This window comes from Podarcis vaucheri, assembly GCF_965113315.1.
Source record: "Podarcis vaucheri genome assembly, chromosome: 10".
NCBI lineage: Eukaryota > Metazoa > Chordata > Lepidosauria > Squamata > Lacertidae > Podarcis > Podarcis vaucheri.
In genome coordinates, this window is record NC_138748.1 from 63,295,099 (window position 1) to 63,315,913 (window position 20,815).

Sequence of the window (20,815 nt, forward strand, 5' to 3'; positions counted from 1 at the left end):
AAAGCAAGGTTACGACTTGTGGCTCATCCCATACATTTGAGGCACAATTGACACCCATGTTGACACCCATGGAACCTTAGAAACTGTAGGTTGTTATGGGTGCTGTGATTTGTAGCTCTGTGGGGGGGGGGATACACTATAGTTCCCAGGATTCCTTTGCGGAAAGCCATGTCCTTTAAATCTACTCAGAAGGTGGTGACCTCTTCGTTGGTGGAGGTTGTTAATCAGAGGCTGGGATGGTCATCTTGTTAGAGAAGCTGTTGCAAGTTTCCTGCACGAAGCAACAAATTGGATTATACAACCTCGAAACCCTTTTATGTTTCTATGTATGCTTTTGACAGATGCCTTGGCCCTTGACCCTCTCCAGCTGATCCAGAGGAGCTCTGTGTCCAGGGCCTTTGAAAATACGAGAACCCTGTCTACTTCTGGACAGAAACATCTAAGAAATGGCTCCATCTTCGATGTGAATCTGGAGGGGCACAAGTAAGACCAGTGGTCAAGTTTTAAAAATATAGGCTCCATGGGCACTTCTCTGAATGAAGCTGCCATCTTGGATGGAAGTGCCTCCAATGTCTCACTCTTGCCATTGGCCAGGGAATAACCAGGGCAAGGATTGAAAAGCCCAAAGGTTCATCAAGTATAATGAGCAGAGCAGGCATTGGGGGGCGGGGTCCAAAAACTTCAGTCTGCCATCAGCCTATCCCAACCTGCCCGCTTTTTGGGGGACCAGTCCAGGGGTTGGCATGGCCTCTCATCTTCCTCCTCCCTAAGTCTCAGTGTTGCAGTTGCAGAACTCAGCAAGAGGAGAAGGATGGAGACAAACCTAGATTTAGTTGACCCTACCTCTCATTTATGGGATGCGGGTGGTGCTGTGGGTTAAACCACAGAGACTAGGATTTGCTGATCAAAAGGTTGGCGGTTTGAATCTCTTGATGGGGTGAGCTCCTGTTGCTCGGTCCCAGCTCCTGCCCACCTAGCAGTTCGAAAGCACGTCAAAAGTGCAAGTAGATAAATAGGTACCGCTCCGGCGGGAAGGTAAACGGCATTTCCGTGCGCTGCTCTGGTTCGCCAGAAGCGGCTTAGTCATGCTGGCCACATGACCCGGAAGCTGTACGCGGGCTCCCTCGGCCAATAAAGCGAGATGAGCGCCGCAACCCCGGAGTCGGCCACAACTGGACCTAATGGTCAGGGGTCCCTTTACATTTACCTACCTCTCATTTGCTCTGGATCCATCCAGTTGTTGTTCTCCCTGCCTCCCCCCCCCCCAATCCCGATGGGCACCAGCCACCCCTGAGAGTTGGCATACCACATTTGTAAGCTAGTGAAATAATAATTCACATTGCCATATAAAGATGTGGGGGTGGGAGGCCCTTAAGGCCATTAAATCCAGAGTCTTAAATTTCCGAGAGCTCAGTTGGTAGAGCATTCGATTGTTAATCTCAGGGTTGTGGGTTCAAGCCCCACGTTGGGCAAAAGATTCCTGCGTTGCAGGGGGTTGGACTAGATCACCTTTGTGGGTCCCTTCCAACTCTACAATTCTGTTGATTCTACCTGAACTATACCACTGACTATAACACCCAGAACAAGTAGATGTCTGCCTAAGTCTGGCTTGTTTTCCTCTCTGGCCTACAGCCACTTCCTCAACACTCTTTCTGCTTCACAGGCAGTCGGCCTGTTCACCTATGTAAATGCTGTAGATAAAAATATCCCCTGTGCAGCTTGCTTGAGGGGTAACGATGGTGAAGCGCAGTGCTTTGGCTGCCTCATGCAAATGAAGCTTTCTGCCGTCAGGTGCGATGCCCAGTCTGTTGGTAACCAGACCGATGCAGACCTTGCCTTAGCCAGAAGGATGGATGCAGACTCTACCAAGGTTAGTCTTCCATCAAGTTTTCCATCAGTTTTGATGACAGCACAGTTTCTCTGGGAGAAAACTGGATAGTTTAAATCCAGTGGGTGGGGGCTATAGTTTGTCATGTGGGAAGAGAGCTTGGGGAGGGGGGGTGCTGTGGCAGAATGGTTCCACAAGAGGTTTATTCCCCACCCCCCATGGTAGAGAAGCTTTGTGGGTTCATATTAAACTCTGAAATACCTGTATCCTGGTTCTTCTGGGAACAGTTCTGCAAGACAATGCACTGTTGAAAGATGTGCTTAACTTTCATTCAGGTCATGAGCTAAGGAAATACCAGATCCACATTAAGTGCAATGCGATGGGCTTTTTTTTCAAAGGGGTGAGGATTAAAAATCCTAACCCCTTTAAGGTTGTGTATGCACAATGCATTTAAAGCACATCCACCCTCCAAAGAGTCCTGGGAACTGTAGTTTTGGCAGGGTGCTAGGAATCGTAGCTCCGCAGGGGTTAAACTTGCAAACCGGACCTTCGATCCTCCGATGAAGGGCTATGAGCAGCATCTGAGCTATGAGCAGCAGAAGTAATTCGATTATAATGTTGTGGTTATGGTGTAATAAAAAGAAGGTAAGGTGCGGCAGGAAAGGAGAAACAATTGCAATGAAATGATAAAAATGAGAGAAAAGACGAAATTGGGTTTTGATTGCATGTGTTAAAAATGTTAAACTTAATAAAACATAATGGGAAGAAAGAGTGGGTTTTCCCTGGGAAAACAGTGGGCAAGCAGGAGTCTGGATGAGCCCAAAGTTATACAAACGCTATCAAACTAAATAATAAGTTGCCCCTTGAATTCTCTTGGCCCGAACCTCGTATCAATTTACGACTCAATCTAGCTGGGGCCAGTGGGGGAACTGCCCCCTATAGGGAAGGGGAGGAGCCCATAAACACATCCAAAATAAATAGTGAAGGTCTGGGATTGGATTTTTAAAATGCCAAACACAACCCATCAAGTTCAGAAGGGAAAAGCTGAGGGTCTTCATGTTTGTTTGCCTTTAATGGCTTTCCTGGGGCTCTCATGGTTACTCGAGGTAACTGGATGGTGAGCTGAAGAGGTCTGCGGTTTATTTTTGTAGCCTTTTCTTGCAGCTGTAGGAAACAGCTGCTGCTGCAATGGCTGGGAACAAACCAGCATGCTTTCTGCCAAAGCAAAGAGAATGCAAATCCAGATCGTGTAATAGCTAAAGATTTGCATGTCCATACGCTTATCCAGCTAGACATCTCTCTCTAATACTCAACCAGGTGGCCTTCTTGTGAAATACTTCTGGGATTTCATCCAGGCAGCGTGGTGTTAATGGCTGGGGAGTGTCCTCTTCCTGCTTTGAGTATACCGTATTTTTCGCTCTATAGGATGCACCCGACCATAGGACGCACCTTGTTTTAGAGAGGGAGAACAAGGGGGGGGGAATCTCTCCCTCTCTGCGCAGCACCCCTTCAGTGAAGCGGTAGGAGAAACAGAGCCCCTTCCATTTCTCCTCCCAGTTCACTGAAGGGGCGCTGCGCAGAGAGGGAAAGCTGCGCTGTGCCTCTCCAGTGAAGCAAAGCCAGGAGAGCAAGAGAGCACACCGATCCCTCTTGCTCTCCTGGCTTCAGCGAAACCAGCGCGAACCCTCCGGAGCACAGAGGGAGTTCCTGCTGCACTCCGGAGGCTTCAGGCGGCTATCCCTGAAGCCAGGAGAGTCTTGTTCTCCTGGCTTCAGCAAAAGCAACGCGAAACCTCCGGAGCGCGGTGGGAGTGCTCCCACTGTGCTTCAGAGGCTTCGCATTGCTATTGCTGAAGCCATGGAGCCTGCATTTGCTCCATAAGACGCACACACATTTCCCCTTAATTTTTGGAGGGGAAAAAGTGCGTCTTATAGAGCAAAAAATACAGTATATGCTAAACATATATGTTAGAATTCCTGCTCCATGATTGCAGTCATGGGATTTTTGTCTATCACATGATGGTGTATGTTTTGACTCCACAGAGTGGGAAGTGACAGAGATAGGATGTTTGTGTTACTGTGTTCCGTGAAGTGGGACTATTGTCCTTTGTTTTTTCTCTTTGCTGTCTGATGCTAGAGAGAAAGGGAGCCATGTTGCAGTACTCCGTGTGTGTTTATATGTAAATAAAATAGATTAGCCAAAATGCTGAGTTGCTGAGGTCTGTTATGCAAGCTGCGCAAACTCTGCAGATCCCTAAGTGTGCTGATGTCTGTTGGCGTCGGTCGCTGTGATGTTTGGGCTGAAGAAAGCTTTTGAAGCTCCTGAACGAAAGACCAGGAGGGAGAGAACATGTCAGTCGGGCATGAGTCTCTGCCAGGGTCCTACTCGAGTGTAGGACGAGCTCCTAACAGTTTTCATCTCTTTATCTCTCCCCACCCATCCCAGGAGAGTGATACTGGACCATTGACAGATGTCCCATCTAGGTGAGAATGTGTGCATGCATTTCATAGCCCACTTCCATTCTGATGTTGAACCATGCACTCAAATTAGGCCCTTGTTCTTTTAGCAGTGAACAAAGTCCACCCCAGGCGATTTCTTCCTCCACTTCAGAATGCACTAATGGAACACATGGTAAGCAACAACCAGGATCTTGCTATTGCCAAATGCATGAATTACTTTTGTGGGTGGTTGAGGTTTTCACATCTGCCAGGAAGGAAATACTATGGAGGAGATGAGGAACCTGTGGCCCACCCAAACACTGCTGGGCTCCAATGCCCAACATCCCACTGTATTCTGCTCTGGTCAGACCTCACCTGGAGTACTGTGTCCAGTTCTGGGCACCACAATTCAAGAAGGACACTGACAAACTGGAACGTGTCCAGAGGAGGGCAACCAAAATGGTCAAAGGCCTGGAAACGATGCCTTATGAGGAACGGCTAAGGGAGCTGGGCATGTTTAGCCTGGAGAAGAGGAGGTTAAGGGGTGATATGATAGCCATGTTCAAATATATAAAAGGATGTCACATAGAGGAGGGAGAAAGGTTGTTTTCTGCTGCTCCAGAGAAGCGGACACGGAGCAATGGATCCAAACTACAAGAAAGAAGATTCCACCTAAACATTAGGAAGAACTTCCTGACAGTAAGAGCTGTTTGACAGTGGAATTAGCTGCCAAGGAGTGTGGTGGAGTCTCCTTCTTTGGAGGTCTTTAAGCAGAGGCTTGACAACCATATGCCAGGAATGCTCTGATGGTGTTTCCTGCTTGGCAGGGGGTTGGACTCGATGGCCCTTGTGGTCTCTTCCAACTCTATGATTCTATGATCCCTGGCTATGCTGACTGGAGCCGGTGGGAGTCAAAAGTCCAACAACCTCTGAATGACCGCAGGCTCCCTGTTCCTATAGCTGTGGTCTAAACCACTGAGCCTCATGGGCTTGCCGATTGGAAGGTTGGCGGTTCGAATCCCTGCAAAGGAGTGAGCTCCCATTGCTCTGTCCCAGCTCCTGCCAATCTACCAGTTCGAAAGCATGCCAGTGCGAGTAGATAAATAGGTACCACTGTGGCGGGAAGGTAAACGGCGTTTCCTTGCATTCTGGCTTCCATCATGGTGTTCCATTGCACCAGTAGCAGTTTAGTTATGCTGGCCACATGACCAGGAAAGCTGCCTGTGGACAAACGCTGGCTCCCTCGGCCTGAAAGCTAAATAAGCACCGCAACCCCATAATCGCCTTTGACTGGGCTTAACCATCCAGGGGGTCCTTTATAGCCTGGAGAGCTCAGTTGGCAGCCTCTCGAGCCTTCTAATCTGTGGGCAAATCCAGACAGCTTGTCTTAGTTGGAAATCTTGTGCCCGACGGCACCACTGTTAGGAGGTCTGCTGTAACACAGCTTGGAGGCAAGGGGAACATGCCTTGCATGCACAAATTCCTGGGTGTGTTGAGTTTTTGTAAGGTAGCAGGGCTGGAAATGACCTTTGCCTGACATCTTGGAGAACCTAGATGCAGACTGGACACCATAACTAGAAGGAAATGATTCTCCAGAATTGCATTCCCTTAACAGCAGGTTGCGTGGCAAGGCCCCCAGCCCAGCCCCTTGTTAAAATAAATTCACACGGACACAGAATATTTAATTTAAGGCTATTGGCAAAATTTTAGGCCACAGCTTCATTGAATTACAGAAATGTGAGTGGTATTGGCATAGACTATACTTCCTGCCTGGTTTGCAGGAAGTCAATAAGGGTAAACCACCCCAATAGGAAGCCAAATCGGGGGAACCCGCCTGTAGCTTTCCTCGGTGTTCCCAGAGGCCTGGCATGGCCCTAGCCCCTCAAGCGGACTTCGGACAGGAACCAGGCCCGGGATTCCTTTAACGGAATACCCTTGGTCAATGGAGGAGCAGGCGATGGCTGACCTCCCCCCCCCCACAATTCAATGAGCCAATGCCTAACCGCTAAACCTTACAAAGTTGTGACGATTGCTAAGAGGTAGGCGAAAACCAAGTGGCCCATGCCAGTTTGCCAAATGGGAGAATTCCTACCTGGCCCCTTTCCCAAGACAGGCAACCAACCAACGTCCAAAGCAAGGCCACAGAACACATAAATTACAAAGCGGGTGGGCAGGTGTTCGGCAGCGCAAAGCAGGTGCATAGCCACATCGCGCTGCTGCGTTTGAACTCCTCACAATCCTCCCGCTCAAAAATGATTGGCCAATAGGTCTGGGGTGATTGTGATGCCACCCTGGCATGAAAGTGTTACTCTGCCCATGCCAGGGGGTGGGGAGGAGCCGGGCTGGGGGCCTGCCCACAACCAGGACCGTTCTAATGATGATCCCACTTGTGTTTTCCTCTGCTGTGAAACTGATGCAGACCTTTAGAATTCTGAGAGATGTGAGATATTGGACATTATTGTTCGTTGCGCTTCTCCGTACCCATTGCAGACTTGGACCCTACACTACTGCACACCGTAGAGGAGACAGTCTGTGAAGTTACTTTGCTGCCAGGTGAAGAAACTGCTGCAAAGGAAGGAGCTAACGGGGAGACTTCCACCAAGAGCACTGGTATGGTACCTTTGGATTATTGGACTCCATCCCTTCTGCTCCAGCAAGTCCCCTGGTTTCTGTGGTAGGCATAGAAGATTGTCCGGACACTTCTCCACCAGCCTGCTCACTTGCCTGCACGACATTCCACTTTTCCTGTGGCTACCAGGCCAGCACTTGAATGCAAGGCTGTCTTAATGCTAAAATGATTTGTGTTTGTGACGCTAGTCAAATTTGCAGAGTAAACTCAGCATCTTAAAGAGCCTTTAAATGCACCCGTTCACACCTGTACATGCCTGCCTTTGCCTCAAAGCTTCCCTTTTTGCAGAAGTCAGTTGTGCATAGACAAAGGATTTGCTACATTTCACACTTCAGGTAAAATTTTGATGAACTCATCTTGACCCATGCCAGTGCAAAGGTGGTCTCTATGCAGCACTGTTGTCCCACCCGGAAAATATACCAGTGGACCAATAAACACCCACTCCTGCTTTGAGCTTCCCTGTTGAATGAGATGATTTGCTCTGATTGCATGTTTCATTTTTGTTTTTAATTATTATTTCTTCCATCCACACAATTCAGCAGAAGATCCTTCTTCATCTGAGGACGTGGCTAGTGTTGCTGTGTGTAAAACCAGGCAGAATGACAAGTGAGTTTCAGGTCCTATGGACATCATCCCATTTTGTCAAGAATCTTAGCTAGTAAAGGAGCACAGGAGGCCTTTGCAGTTCCAGTCAACAAACCTGTGCAGGTTTCCCAAGCCATCTGGTTGGCCACTGTGAGAAGAGGATGCTGGACTGAATGGGCCATGGGCCTGATCCACCAGGCTCCCATTAGATGTCAAAGGGGAAAGCTAGTATTTGACTTTCAGAAGATCTCTGAAGGCAACCCTGTATAGGGAAATTTTGTAATGTTTGATGTTTTATTGTTTTAAATATTTTGTTGGGAGTTACCCAGAGTGGCTGGGGCAACGCGGTCAGGTGGGCAGATGATGATGATGATGATTAATTATTACTACTACTATAGTAAAGGTAAAGGGACCCCTGACCATTAGGTCCAGTCGCAAATGACTCTGGGGTTGTGGCGCTCATCTCGCTTTATTAGCTGAGGGAGCCGGCGTACAGCTTCCGGGTCATGTGGCCAGCATGACTAAGCCACTTCTGGCGAACCAGAGCAGAGCATGGAAATGCCGTTTACCTTCCCGCCAGAGTGGTACCTATTTATCTACTTGCACTTTGATGTGCTTTCAAACTGCTAGGTTGGCAGGAGCTGGGACCAAGAAATGGGAGCTCACCCCGTCACAGGGATTCAAACCACCGACCTTCTGATCAGCAAGCCCTAGGCTCTGTGGTTTAACCCACAGTGTCACCCGCATCCCACTACTACTATATTTTATTTTAATGTTCTGATGGTCTGTCCTAACCCCATTTACCAGTGGTGGCAAAATCAGTGGTAGCAAAATTGGCGTTTTTGGGGAGACTCCTCTGTTTCCTTGAAACACTTCTTGTTTCTGGTGCCAAAGGCACCTTATTTAGAGCTGGTTTCACCATCTCTGAGGAGTTCGGGGAGGGCAGCACTGGACTGGAGGAGGATTCCCCCTTCCCCCCCCCCCGAACAGATCTGAGAAAAAATATTCAAAGTGCACTCCTTCAAACCCCTATAACCAGGGAACTTGCCAGAACTCAGCTCTGGCACCTATAAGCTGGGCGCCATTGCCATTCTTAAGAGAACAATGGAGGTGTTTGTGGTGAGTTCTGGCACCTTTTATTCTAGAAAAATAGCACTGACTAGAACCACGTGGTCTGGTGGTGTAATCATTTGTCTCTTCTGGTTTCAGTGTGTCTCCCAGTGAGAAGGAAGTGGAGGTAAGCCTTTCAAAATGTTTGCTGTTCTTCTGCCTTCTCTCCCATGCCCAGAATCAGCCTCCCCTAACCTGGTGCATTCTATATGTTTTGGACTACAGTTCCCATCATCCTTAATCATTGCGCTTGCTGGTTGGTCCTCCTGGGAATTGCAATCCAACATCAGGAGGGCTACCAGTTCTCTCCATCCCTGGTTAAAAGCTGTTTGGATATCTGGCATTTGTTGAGAATTGCAAGTGAATTGTTTTTGTCATCCTGCTATGTTGTGTCCATTGGATCTTTTTGTTGCTGGTTTATTATATTATCTCAATGTCAGCATAAAATGTGTGTCCACTGCATAGGCTCTTCCAATTCCACACAGTTGTTTCTGATATTGTGAATAGCACGCCTCTACTTTTAGGTTTATCCTTCATTACTGGTCAGTTTCACCTCTTTTTAAAGAGAAGCCGTTATCTGCTTGCTTTCCATCTGCAAGGACTGGTCCTCATCTTCTTCTTTGGCGATCACTCATAGCCAAGTAAGATTGTCTTCCATAAACATGGTTTTAAAAGTGAGTCTGTAAGTGACTGTGGAGGCCAGTTCTGGATCCACACATCCTTTCACAGTGGGGACAGTGGTTTCCGGGCAGGAGTTGATCATGGTGAGGATTTGCCAAGCATGCCTTCCTCTTAGCATGTTTCTCCATTTTGCCCTGCGTTGGAGCATCTTCAAAAGCCATGTCACCTTTGGTAAAGGCTGTTCTCCAACTGGAGCACTCGCAGGCCAGTGTTTCCCAGTTGTCAGTGTTTATACTACATTTTTTTAGATTTGCCTTGAGGGAGTCTTTGAATCTCTTTTGTTGACCACCAGCATTACACTTTCCATTTCCCCTTGCTGGGGGCTATTAATGGGCAATCCCTTTTTATCAGGAAACTTGATTTATGTCATTGCCTGCATTGGGGCTGCGTGTATCTTTTTTTCCCTTCGCCAGGGAGAATTTCTTCGGCTGTCTCTGGGATTCAAATGTGACCTCTTCACTTTGGAGAAGAGAGTCAGGCTGGAAGAAAGGTCCTGGGATTTAGCAGAGGGAAACCTGAGGAAGGAGATTGCCAGCGCCTTGAAACTACTTGATGTAAGGATGAGCTATGTTGCTCATTGTTTCCCTTGGCTTTGCTTTAAAAGGGCGAGGATGGACATAACATCTTTAGAGTGGGGTGGGTAAAATGGGAGTGTCCACATTGTAGCTTTATCACCTCCTAGAGCGAGCTTTAAACACCAGTGAAAGGTACTGATTGGCTAGTACCTACGAAGTCACCAACACACTTCCCTCCATTGTTTCTCTGCTCCAAGGCCATTTGCAAAAGTGTGTGAGGAGCCTGCCTGAATCGGGGACCTTCTGCATGCCCTGAGCTATGACCATTCTACCCTGCTGCTTAATCTTCATTTATACAATGGCTGCAATTTTTACATGCCCTCTTTTTCCTTTTGAACACTGTTCCTGTTCAGTCCCTGTCCTCTCTAAGTGAAGATAACCAGGCACAGGAGATCGTCAAAAAGCTTCAGAAGAGCTTGGAGCTGCTGAACCAGTACGCCACCAGGCTTGCCAGCAAGGCAGAAATGCTGGGGGCCATTCATCAAGTAAGTGGTCCATTCCAGAAAATGTAAGCGTTGCCTCTTTCTTTTAAAAGCTGGGCTGGACTCCCACTCCTGCCATCCCTCTCCATTGGCCAAGCTAGCTGAGGCTGATGGGATCTGGAGTCCAGCAATGTCTGGGGAGGGGCACAGGTCCCTCAACCCTGTTGTTAGAAGGCGCAAGCTTAAAATTGGGCCATTCCTTTATTGGGTAGATGGTGTGATCTTGCTATATCTGCAGACGTTTGAAGACCTGAGGAGGAACGGTTAGACAGGGCAGGGCGGTTGTTACAGAAGAAGTGGAAGGCCCATTTGGGAGATCAGTTTTGGAGTTGCGGCGTTTGGGGCAAGGAAGCAGGGGAGGAACTTGAGGGGCACCGCAGCAGAGGCTCTCGTGCCAGGAAGACTGCTGTGGTTCTCACGAGAAGGAAAAGCTATGTATTGATCCTGAACAGCTCTGTTGAATGCCTGATTTCTAAGTAAAATCCACAAACGGATTTGAAGTAGAACCTCGACTTGGCTGAAACTTACCCTGGAGATTTATTTTGCATTGTGCTATTTCATACAACTTGTGTGGACTTGAGCAGAGAGCAAAGGTCCCATCCTCTGTCGGTTTACTCATTTGCTGTCACCAGCGCTCCCCCCCCCCCAAGAAAAGTAGGTTCTGGAATGTTCTAAGGAAAAGCGGGACATTCTGGAATCAAATCAGAAGCTGGGACAGCTTCAGTAAATCCAGGGCTGTCCCTAAAAAATAGGAACACTTGCAGGGTCTGGTCTCTGATAATGATTAAAGGCACTAAGGGCCAGATTAAACTAACCTGAAGCTAGCATAAGGACTCCTGTTTGTGCAAGGGGGTTCTCCTTAACCCCTCACCCACCCTTCCACTCTGGCCCAGTGAGGCTTCAGTCCCATCCCGTGGGCAAGACCAATATTGCTCAGGAATTGTCCATCTGATCATGTTTACTATATGGTTATGTTTACATTACTGCATGCTCCGCGCCCAGCGAACTCCCACTGCTAATTTTTGAAGCAGCATTCACATATTAGCCACAATCCATACCAACCCTGTGGTTTCTTGACAAATACTGCTGCTTGGATGCATTTATTTTTTCTCAAACCAGCTTCAATCTGACGAGGAAAGTTAAGCTGCATTCGCTTTGCACTTCAGAAGAGAGTCTGCTTTAGAGACAGGTGTCACACCTGTGCAGATGACAACTTCACGAAGAGGAGTTCTTGGTGTGGGGAGGGGAAAGTAAAAAAGATTGTGTGCTTCGTTCGGGTGTAGACATCCTCTGATGTGAAAAACACCATGCATATGCAGCTTGGAATAATTGGAGAGAATAATTGGGTGCATGCTTCCCACCTCGGATCAAATCTATGCTTTCAGGTGCCATAAGAAAGCTGCAGAGATAGTGCAGGATAGTGCGCACCCCAGAAATGATCTCTTTCAGCTTCTGCCTTCTGGAAGAAGGTACAGGGTTATAAAGACTAGGACTAGCCGCCTGAGAAAGAGTTTCTACCCAAATGCAATTTTGGTTTTAAACGCAGTGTACGGAGTATATTGTATTTAAAAATGGGGTGTCAGAGTTTTTAGGGGGCTAACCAGGTTGGGATAGCTGGGATATCAGGCTTGTTGGGTTTTGAATGTTTTATGTAGATTTTTCAATTTTGTTGTTCTGTATGGGACAATGACAATAAAGATTATCGTAATTGTAATTAATCGTAATTAATCGTAATTGGAACAGAGCTGTTTGAGCCTAGTCGGCAGTTGCAGCAGGATCAAGTAAGAGAATGGACTGAACCTCTGTAGACTGCAGTTGGAAGGGGGAATTGCATTTTTAATACTCTCCTATGTAAAGCACACCCACCTGCTCAAGTAGAAAGCTAGCACAGCAGAAGGCAGGCTGAACTAGAAGCTCTAATCTGCAAGTATATTCTTTTTAGGAAATCTTCGCTACAGACAGAGGATACTAGTTTTGACTCCCCCCATGGCATCTTAGGCTGAAGAATCAACTCTCTATCTTAATAGAAGCCGGGGGTGCTTGGGGGGTGAGAATTCTCACTCTGCTGGAACTCTTGGGTTCCCACACTCCTGTGGGGGGGGCGGGTTTGGGGGTGCGCTGAGCTCTAGCGCTGCCCTCCAAGCCTCTCTGCCGGCTCCGTGTCACAGACGACACTCAGCACACCGCCATTATCCTCTGCAGCAGCCGGAAGTCCTCAACTCCCTATCTTAATAGAAGCAAATCACTGTCTTCCACTGTGTGTGCAAATCAGATTGTACATTCCAGTGTTTACCGGAGCCATTCTGCGTTTGCTCGCCAGGTTGTCCTCTTCCTTTTCCCCTCAACGCTTTAGGCGAGCTCAGCTCTGGAACAAATTAGCCCGGCATCCTTCCCGATGTGTTTTTGGGGCTACACTTCCCATCAGCCTCAGTGGCTCGTTCTGCGTTTGCACGCAAGGACCGCTCTGGAAATTCTCCGGCTGGTCTCCGCGTGCCCCCCTAACTTTCTGTTTCTCAGGAGAGCCGGGCCAGTAAAGCTGTAGAAGTGATGGTTCAGCACGTGGAGAACTTGAAGCGTACGTACGCCAGGGAGCACGTGGAGCTGGAGGAACTGAAGCAGGTGCTGCTCCAGAACGAAAAGTCCTTCGGCTCTCTTGGGGACCGAGGTAACAGTGGGCGAGGTGCTGACTTGGCCTTGCATTAGCTGCTACCATTTGCTCCCTTGCTTCCCCGCAACATGCAGGTGACGACTGCTGAGCATCTGATGCACGCTGAGCGTCTTGGACTCTCTTACTGGGGAGGCTAGTGGAGCTAGTGGAGGCTGGCCCATTAGGATGAATGGACCTTCAGTCTGCCTGCCTGTCTCCTTACTGACAAGCAGTCCACTGCCTTTCACCTCCCTCCTCATCTGTCTCAGTGTTGTCCCTTGTAGGACTCAGCAGGGAGGAAAACAGAGACACAATTGCCATGCCTGGCATTTGCTCTGGCACCACCTGCCCAGCCTTCTGGCCTACTGGTTGCAGTGGGTACCAACCACCCTTGGCCTGTATGGTGTAGTGGTTAAGAGCAGTGGACTCGTAATCTGGTGAACCGGGTTCGCTTCCCTGCTTCTCCACATGCAGCTGCTGGGTGACCTTGGGCCAGTCACACTTCTCTGAAGTCTCTCAGCCCCACTCACCTCACAGAGTGTTTGTTGTGGGGGAGGAAGGGAAAGGAGATTGTTAGCCGCTTTGAGACTCCGTCAGGTAGTGATAAAGCGGGATATCAAATCCAAACTCCTCTTCTCCTTCTCTGCTGTGTGTGGGCTTAAAAAGACCATAAGAGCTTGCCAGGTCAGGTCAATGGCCCATTTAGTCCAGCGTCCTGTTCTCTCAGAGGCCAACAAAGTGTGAAGGCAGAGCATAGTTATTATGGCTAGTAGCCCTTGATAGCCCTGCAGCTGTGCTATAGATTCATTTTCTCCCCCTACTCTTATTGCTGTTGCAGATGAATCTTCGATTAAAAAGCTCTCTGGTTCCTTAAAGGTACAAATGTTGCTGCAGTTCTAAGCTTCTAGTTCTCTGCACACTTTGCCCCTGATACAGTGGTACCTCGGGTTACATACGCTTCAAGTTACATACGCTTCAGGTTACGCACTCCGCTAACCCAGAAATAGTGCTTCAGGTTAAGAACTTTGCTTCAGGATGAGAACAGAAATCGTGCTCCGGTGGTGCAGCGGCAGCAGGAGGCTCCATTAGCTAAAGTGGTCTTCAGGTTAAGAACAGACCTCCAGAACGAATTAAGTACTTAACCCGAGGTACCACTGTAACCTGCTCTTTCCTGTGCTGTGCCCTGCTGCAATCTTGGACTCTATTGATCTCCACTCCAATTATGTGATTTTTTAAAAAACAAACCCTGACATGTTTTCCTTAAAGAAGGCTCTGAAGTCAAATTTGGGTGTGTGACGTCTCTTGAACTAGGTTTCATTTTTTAATTATTCTATGCAAACAACCAAATTGCCATCCTTTGCAGAATTTGGCATTTTGACAATCCGCTTGCTTTTTATAAAGAAAATTTGAAGTTCTAGCTCATAGGGCTGTGATATTTTGAAAGTGTGAGCAATGTCTGGTTAAGCCTCAAGCAGGAGGGAGAATCAATACCCTGCATGGTAAATTTGCTCCATTACCACCACTGGCCAAAGCAAAATAATTGGAGTTGGTATGTATGTGAAGCTGATGCAGGTGATATATACAGAGTAGAATGTGTTCAGCATCAGTCGTTGAAGAAACAAACTGTAGGCTATACGTTCTGATGAGATTAGCTTCTGTAGAATAATACAGCATGCTGGTCTGGAGCAAAATGCAAGTTACTGATAGGAGTTTGTTTTTCTAGTGATGATGGTTCAAGTGGAACTCAAGAGTTGTGCAAACAGTGGCCTCAACCCTGAAAATACAGTTTTTCAAGTTTATTGGCAGTGCATCCTGTGTTGAAAGTTTAATGAGTACCTTTAAGCACTTTCAAGGGGGGATGAGGGAGAAATTCGTCTAGCTCACATTTTCATGCGGACTCGCCAAATTTGCACTTCCTCCTTCGGAAAGCACGTCCTCCTTTAAAATTTTGTGTCGTTCTCCAACCAAAGAGTGCAGATAGCAGAATGTGTAACGTTAGTGAAAACTGCACAAAGAAAGCCTTCTGTTAAGGGAAAACTGCTTGCAAATATGCATGTGTTAAACAAAGTTGGATACAAAAAGAGGTGTGTCAGAGACAGGCATGAAAATGCACATGGATATTCACATGATTTTTTAAAAAATTATTTACTCCACAAATGTATGCAAAAACAGTGTGAACTGAACTTAGCCTGGGAAAATAAGAAACCAATATTAACACTTTCAAGTAAACCTAGCAGGGACATTAGACATAAATGCTCAAATTGGAGCTGATTCTGAACATGACCTGCTGTTGCGCTTTGCTCACTCTTTGCCTTTCCCTCTGTTCTGCTTCTCCATATTCTGCCACCCGATTCCCTAGTTGAAGCAACTCACAAGGAGGAATATGCCCTTAAATTAAAAAAAAAAACTCTGAATGAAATTTTGGGAACTTGGAAAATCCCTGCGAGTAAAAATCTCAAAAAAACAGTTGGCTGCCTGAACTGCAGAATTTCAGGCTTGGTTTTTCTCATGGTATGACCTGAAATGTAATACAGCAAAGAATCTTGAAAAGATTCAGAAAGACAATTGAAGTGGAATTTACAATCGGGCAACATTTTGGTGTCCTTGCTGTGTAGCCTTTTTAAGGAATTGGATGGAGGAGATGCTTCTTCAACTGGCAATACAGTGGTGCCCCACAAGACGAATGCCTCGCAAGACGGAAAACTCACTAGACAAAAGAGTTTTCCGTTTTGGAGGTGCTTCGCAAAACGAATCTCCTATGGGCTTGCTTCGCAAGACGACAATGTCTTGCGAGTTCCTGCGGGGTTTTTTCCTCCCCCCCCCTTTTTCTAAGCCGCTTAGCCGCTTATCAGCTGATCCGATAAGCTGCTAAAAGCTGCTAATAGTGCTAATCCGCTAATCCATCAATGGACTTGCTTCGCAAGACGAAAAAAACTGCTAGACGAAGAGAATCACAGAACGGATTCTTTTCGTCTTGCGAGGCACCACTGTAGTTTGCAAAGCCTTGCTCTTCCTTTTGAAGTTTTGTTCACATGACCTGTTACTCCTTGCCACTTGGTTTTTATTCTTCTTGCACTCTCAAAGGTAAGCCCCAAGTAGCAGCACATCTGGTGTTGCTGCAAAACGCAACCTAGTGTAATATTTTATCTGTGTCATAACACCATGGCACTCTGCATGTCCCTATCTCCAGCCCACATCAATGGCTTCTGTAGGGGAGAGGCAGGGAATGTGAAATTATGTGTCTGTGGTCAAGCGCTACTCATTTCAGAAAAGGGAGCTGGCATGCGATTAACATCTAGGGACAGGGAAGAAATTTGGTTTGGTTTGCATCTACAGATGCGGCTGGCGCTCGGTTCGGTTTGCATGAAAATGCCCGATTTGCATTTTTCTGAAAAAGTATGAGAACTGAAACGCAGCAAAGCTTTGACACGCTCACGCCTCCAAATTTTCCAATGCCGTTCTCCAACTACATGCATACAAAAAAATGTGTTTTGCTAGGGGCGCTTGCTCTCAGAAATGTGTATGTTTAGGAGAAAAATCTATGAGGAGGGCGGATTATGCACTAAAAGGTTGGTGGGTTTTTGCAAAGGCTGTAAAACAAAATTGCAAGCTGACATGGAAAACGTGAAGAGCCGCAATGAAGATTTGAAAAAATATATATGAGAAACTAACATCAATGGAATCATCCGTTCCTTGTAGCACCATATCAGCTTGGGGCCCAAGTGGACTTCCACGGAGAGATATTTGCTCAGTGAAAAGTAATAGTATTAGTGATGATAATAATAATAATGATTTATTATTTATACCCCGCCCATCTGGCCTCCCCAGTCACTCTGGGCGGCTTCCAACAAAAGATTAAAAGCACCTACTAACTTAGGGTGCCCCAATTTTTCATAGTAAATGGTCTGCTATAATGCTTCAGTGTGGAAGCTGTGGACCGCACACTGCCATGTTGTGCGGGGAAGGGGGAGCAGGGTTAAAATTTCACACACACACCCTTCCCAAAGCCAACTAAGTGAGGTGCGGGGCTTTGGGAAGGAGATCCTAACACCCTCCCACCTCTTTCTCAAAGCTTGGAAAGCATTAACTAGGTTTGGGGAAGGTGGTAGGATTACTCTAGGACAAACATAGGCAAACTCAGCCCTCTGGATGTTTTGGGACTACAATTCCCACCATCCCTGACCACTGGTCCTGTTAGCTAGGGATCATGGGAGTTGTAGTCCCAAAACATCTGGAGGGCCGAGTTTGCCTATGCCTGCTCTAGGACCCTGCCAATTACCTCTTTTCCAAAGCCCAGCACCTTGCTTAACCAGCTTTGGGAAGCCAGTGGGAGGGCTGTGGCGAGGGAGGGGCTGTCAAATGTTGCCAAGGGCCGCACAAAAAGGACTCGGAGGTCCGTGCATTGGACCAGTCTGTACTAACTTGTACACATTTGTGAGACCAGGTACTCTTACACCGCTGAAGAGTTGCAGAAGGACATCTTGAAATAAGAATATCAACAACGGCATCTATTCTTATATATTGCTAAGTTGTACTTGGTTCATGTGAGCGTTACTTTTGCATAGAAAACCACAGGGCGTGTAAGCTCTCAAAGGCAGAACCCAACAAGCAGTGTCTCCTATTTTATGTAGCCTTCATCCCTACGCCGAGTTAGCATTGCAACCTTGCCTAGGAATACTGGAAATGCTGTTTTGCCGCTGGTATGTAGGCATTTTCCAGTACCGATCGTTTATTGCCATTGATGTATCGGATAAATACACGCTGAACTCTCCTCTCCTTTTTTTCTCCAAAGGCCCAGTTAAATGAAACAGATGGAAGTGACAAAAGTGACAAATTCAACAGGCGCCCTAGTTGGTAAGAAAGGAGTTTGTGTGGCTGAAAGAGATGGATATGCACTGTGTGTGTTCACTAATACCTTAAAAATGTTTGGAATTCAAGTACCGTATTTTCCGGCATATAAGATGACTGGGTGTATAAGACCACCCCCAACTTTTCCAGTTAAAATACAGAGTTTGGGATATACTCGCCGTATAAGACTACCCCTCTTCCAACACACACCAAATAATTTTTTAAAAAAACCAGTCTCCAGTCCGGCTTGGAAATCTGCTCCACTTCTGGCCTGGCCGGGTCCGTTTAAATGGAGGAGCGAGCCAGATGGCTTCCTCTTTGGCTCGCTTCCTCAATCGCTAAGGACATCGCTGAACTTCGCTCGGGTATTGCTTTTGTCGGACCTGCTGAAGCATTTTGGGGGGAATTTTTACTTCTTTTGTTGAGCCGCTCTCGTGGAATTTGCTAGTGGTCTACTACCAGGAGCGGTTAGGGTCGTTCTGTTGCTGGTGATTGGGGGGGCTTCTGGGGCCAATTTTCAAGCATATTTCTGCTTCATTTAGAGAGCTTGATGTCCTCTGATTAAATTTGCTGTCATTTTGTCCTTTGGTGGGGAGTTGCTGCAGGAGCTGCTGCTGTAGCCGGCGTATAAGACGACCCCCGACTTTTGAGAAGATTTTCCTGGGTTAAAAAGTAGTCTTATACGCCAGAAAATACAGTACTTCAGTTCCCAGTACAGGCAGGAGCTATATTGTGAAACATCCTTCTGGGACACTAGCCTAGTGAACTGTATCTTAACTTGGACACCACCTATTGAGATGTCTTCATACTGGCCTTTTGAGCAGGTTCTAATACAATGATTTGGAATATCAGGAAGAAGAACAATTTGCTCCTCTCTCTTCTGTGCTAAGAAAACTATTATTATTATTATTTAGCATTATTTGTTCAATTTACATACTGCCATTTATCAAAAGATCCCAGGGCAGTGTGCAGCATTAAAAGCACATTACGGAACATCAGTGATAAAAGCATAGTAAAAAGTATACTGACAGGCAGCCTAATCATAAAATAGTCATCGTAATAGCTACATTTCTGCAGGCCATAGATTATTTAAAGTGGCATGTTTTTGCCTGGCATCTAAAGATATATAATAACGGCACCAGGAGAACTTCTTTGGAAGAACAGTTTGAGGGAAATGTGCGTACAACCCATACATTTGTAAAAAATAACATATTGAAATGCCTTCTGTTGGGAGGAAATGGCTGGTGCATATTAGTCAAAACCGGATACAAAATTGTGTGTTGGAGGAGAAAATAATGCTAAAATGCTTGTGAATTTTTGTCGATTTTTTTTTTTATAATATCACAAATTGCTGCAGAAAGATGGAGAACTTGATAGAAAAGAGAGAAGCTTGATTGATTTGTCCAACCAGTGTGGTGTAGTGGTTAAGAGTGGTAGTCTCGTAATCTGGTGAACCAGGTTCGCATCCCTGCTCCTCCACATGCAGCTGCTGAGTGACCTTGGGCCAGTCACACTTCTGTGAAGTCTCTCAGCCCCACTCACCTCACAGAGTGTTTGTTGTGGAGGAGGAAGGGAAAGGAGAATGGTAGCCGCTTTGAGACTCCTTAAAGGGAGTGAAAGGCGGGATATCAAATCCAAAACTCTTCTTCTCTTCTTCCAACCTTACCTGTGACTAACTGCCCCACAACACGTTGTTTAGCTTTCGTGTGATAAATCCATAATGTTCTGCATTGGGGAGGTGTCTGGACTTTCTTACGCCGAAGGTATTCTGCATATATGGCAATGATCTGCTCCCAGGGCCGGATTTAAGTTTGATGAGGCCCTAAGCTACTGAAGGCAATGGGGCCCTTTATATGTCCAAGGCCTAAGATAGGCCTTGAGGAAATTCCCACCGGAAGAGTATTCTGTTCTTTTTCAGTAGATCAGCCAGGTCCTTGTAGTAAGTTCTTGCATCCAAGATATGCTTAGGTATGTCCTTAAAAATCTCCACAAAGGAATTTTCAATTTCCAAGGAAGTGCAAATTCAGTATTTTATCTCTTTCTTCTTTGGATCTTAAAGTTATCAAACAGTCCCTTGGCTTTTTTTTATTTTGTCTTCTGCCCAGTCTAAAAGCAGCCACTATCTTAAATTCTTCCTTCTCTGACTCCTGCTGCCAAAAATCCAAAAATTCTTTTGTAAGGAAGTCCACCAAGTTATCTTTCTCACTTTCGGGCACTGCTCTTAATCTCAAATTTCTCTCCTTTCTTTGCAATTCGAGCATAGACAAAGCCAACTCATGATCTTCTAACTTTTTACAGACTGGTATTATCTTTTCCTGAGTAACATCTGCAGTAACCTTAGCTTCTTCTGCAATCTTTCGAGTTGTGGCAGAGTCCTCTAAAAGTTTATTAATAGTCTCTGTATTTGAGGTCACCCTCTTCCCCAGTTCATTAACACTTTGCGTATTCAGATCAAGCTTTGCTGAGACCTCTGCCAATTGTCTACTATTTTCAATGGGGCCCTTTATATGTCCAGCTGTCCTTTGTCAACAACAAATTGTCCCTGTTTTTTGTGCTGAATATATGCTATATGGTCATTTATGGACCTAATAGGTATGTAAAGCCATTTGCACATAACAAAATATGTATTTTATCGAGGTAATTGTTGAACTGAAATATAGTCAAGAAGTATATTAATAGTGAAATACAATAAAGAAGAGGTATATCAATAGTGAAATAATTATTAAGCTGTAACTTTAAATGATTTTTTTATATGATTATTGTTTTCATTTTATGAATCAATGGTCTCGTTAGTTAATAAAATTCATGTTAAATTGCTGTTTTGTAGGTTGTTTTTATAAGTCTGGAACGGATTAATCCATTTTGCATTGCTTTCTATGGGAAAGCCCACCTTGGTTTTGGAACGGACTTCCGGAAGGGATTAAGTTTGAGAACCAAGGTACCATTGTATAGAGAAATGAGCAAACCAGTGACATTTTAGGGAGCAGGCTAG

At 46.2% G+C, this 20,815-nt stretch overlaps 2 protein-coding genes across 3 annotated transcripts in view; both read left to right on the forward strand.

The window, feature by feature from the left end:
* Window positions 1-20,815, forward strand: part of GYS2 (glycogen synthase 2) — a 184,238-nt gene that overhangs the window by 116,247 nt on the left and 47,176 nt on the right. The window lies entirely within an intron of this gene.
* Window positions 1-20,815, forward strand: part of IRAG2 (inositol 1,4,5-triphosphate receptor associated 2) — a gene marked incomplete at its 5' end in the record, with an annotated part of 62,030 nt that overhangs the window by 36,656 nt on the left and 4,559 nt on the right. Inside the window, 13 exons of the mRNA XM_082241242.1 lie at window positions 342-483; window positions 1,792-1,870; window positions 4,274-4,311; window positions 4,395-4,459; window positions 6,757-6,876; window positions 7,435-7,501; window positions 8,690-8,717; window positions 9,685-9,825; window positions 10,200-10,331; window positions 12,846-12,993; window positions 13,814-13,851; window positions 17,607-17,675; window positions 17,768-17,829. Coding sequence (XP_082097368.1) covers window positions 342-483; window positions 1,792-1,870; window positions 4,274-4,311; window positions 4,395-4,459; window positions 6,757-6,876; window positions 7,435-7,501; window positions 8,690-8,717; window positions 9,685-9,825; window positions 10,200-10,331; window positions 12,846-12,993; window positions 13,814-13,851; window positions 17,607-17,675; window positions 17,768-17,829 — 1,129 coding nt within the window. The remainder of the gene's footprint in view (window positions 1-341; window positions 484-1,791; window positions 1,871-4,273; window positions 4,312-4,394; window positions 4,460-6,756; window positions 6,877-7,434; window positions 7,502-8,689; window positions 8,718-9,684; window positions 9,826-10,199; window positions 10,332-12,845; window positions 12,994-13,813; window positions 13,852-17,606; window positions 17,676-17,767; window positions 17,830-20,815) is intronic.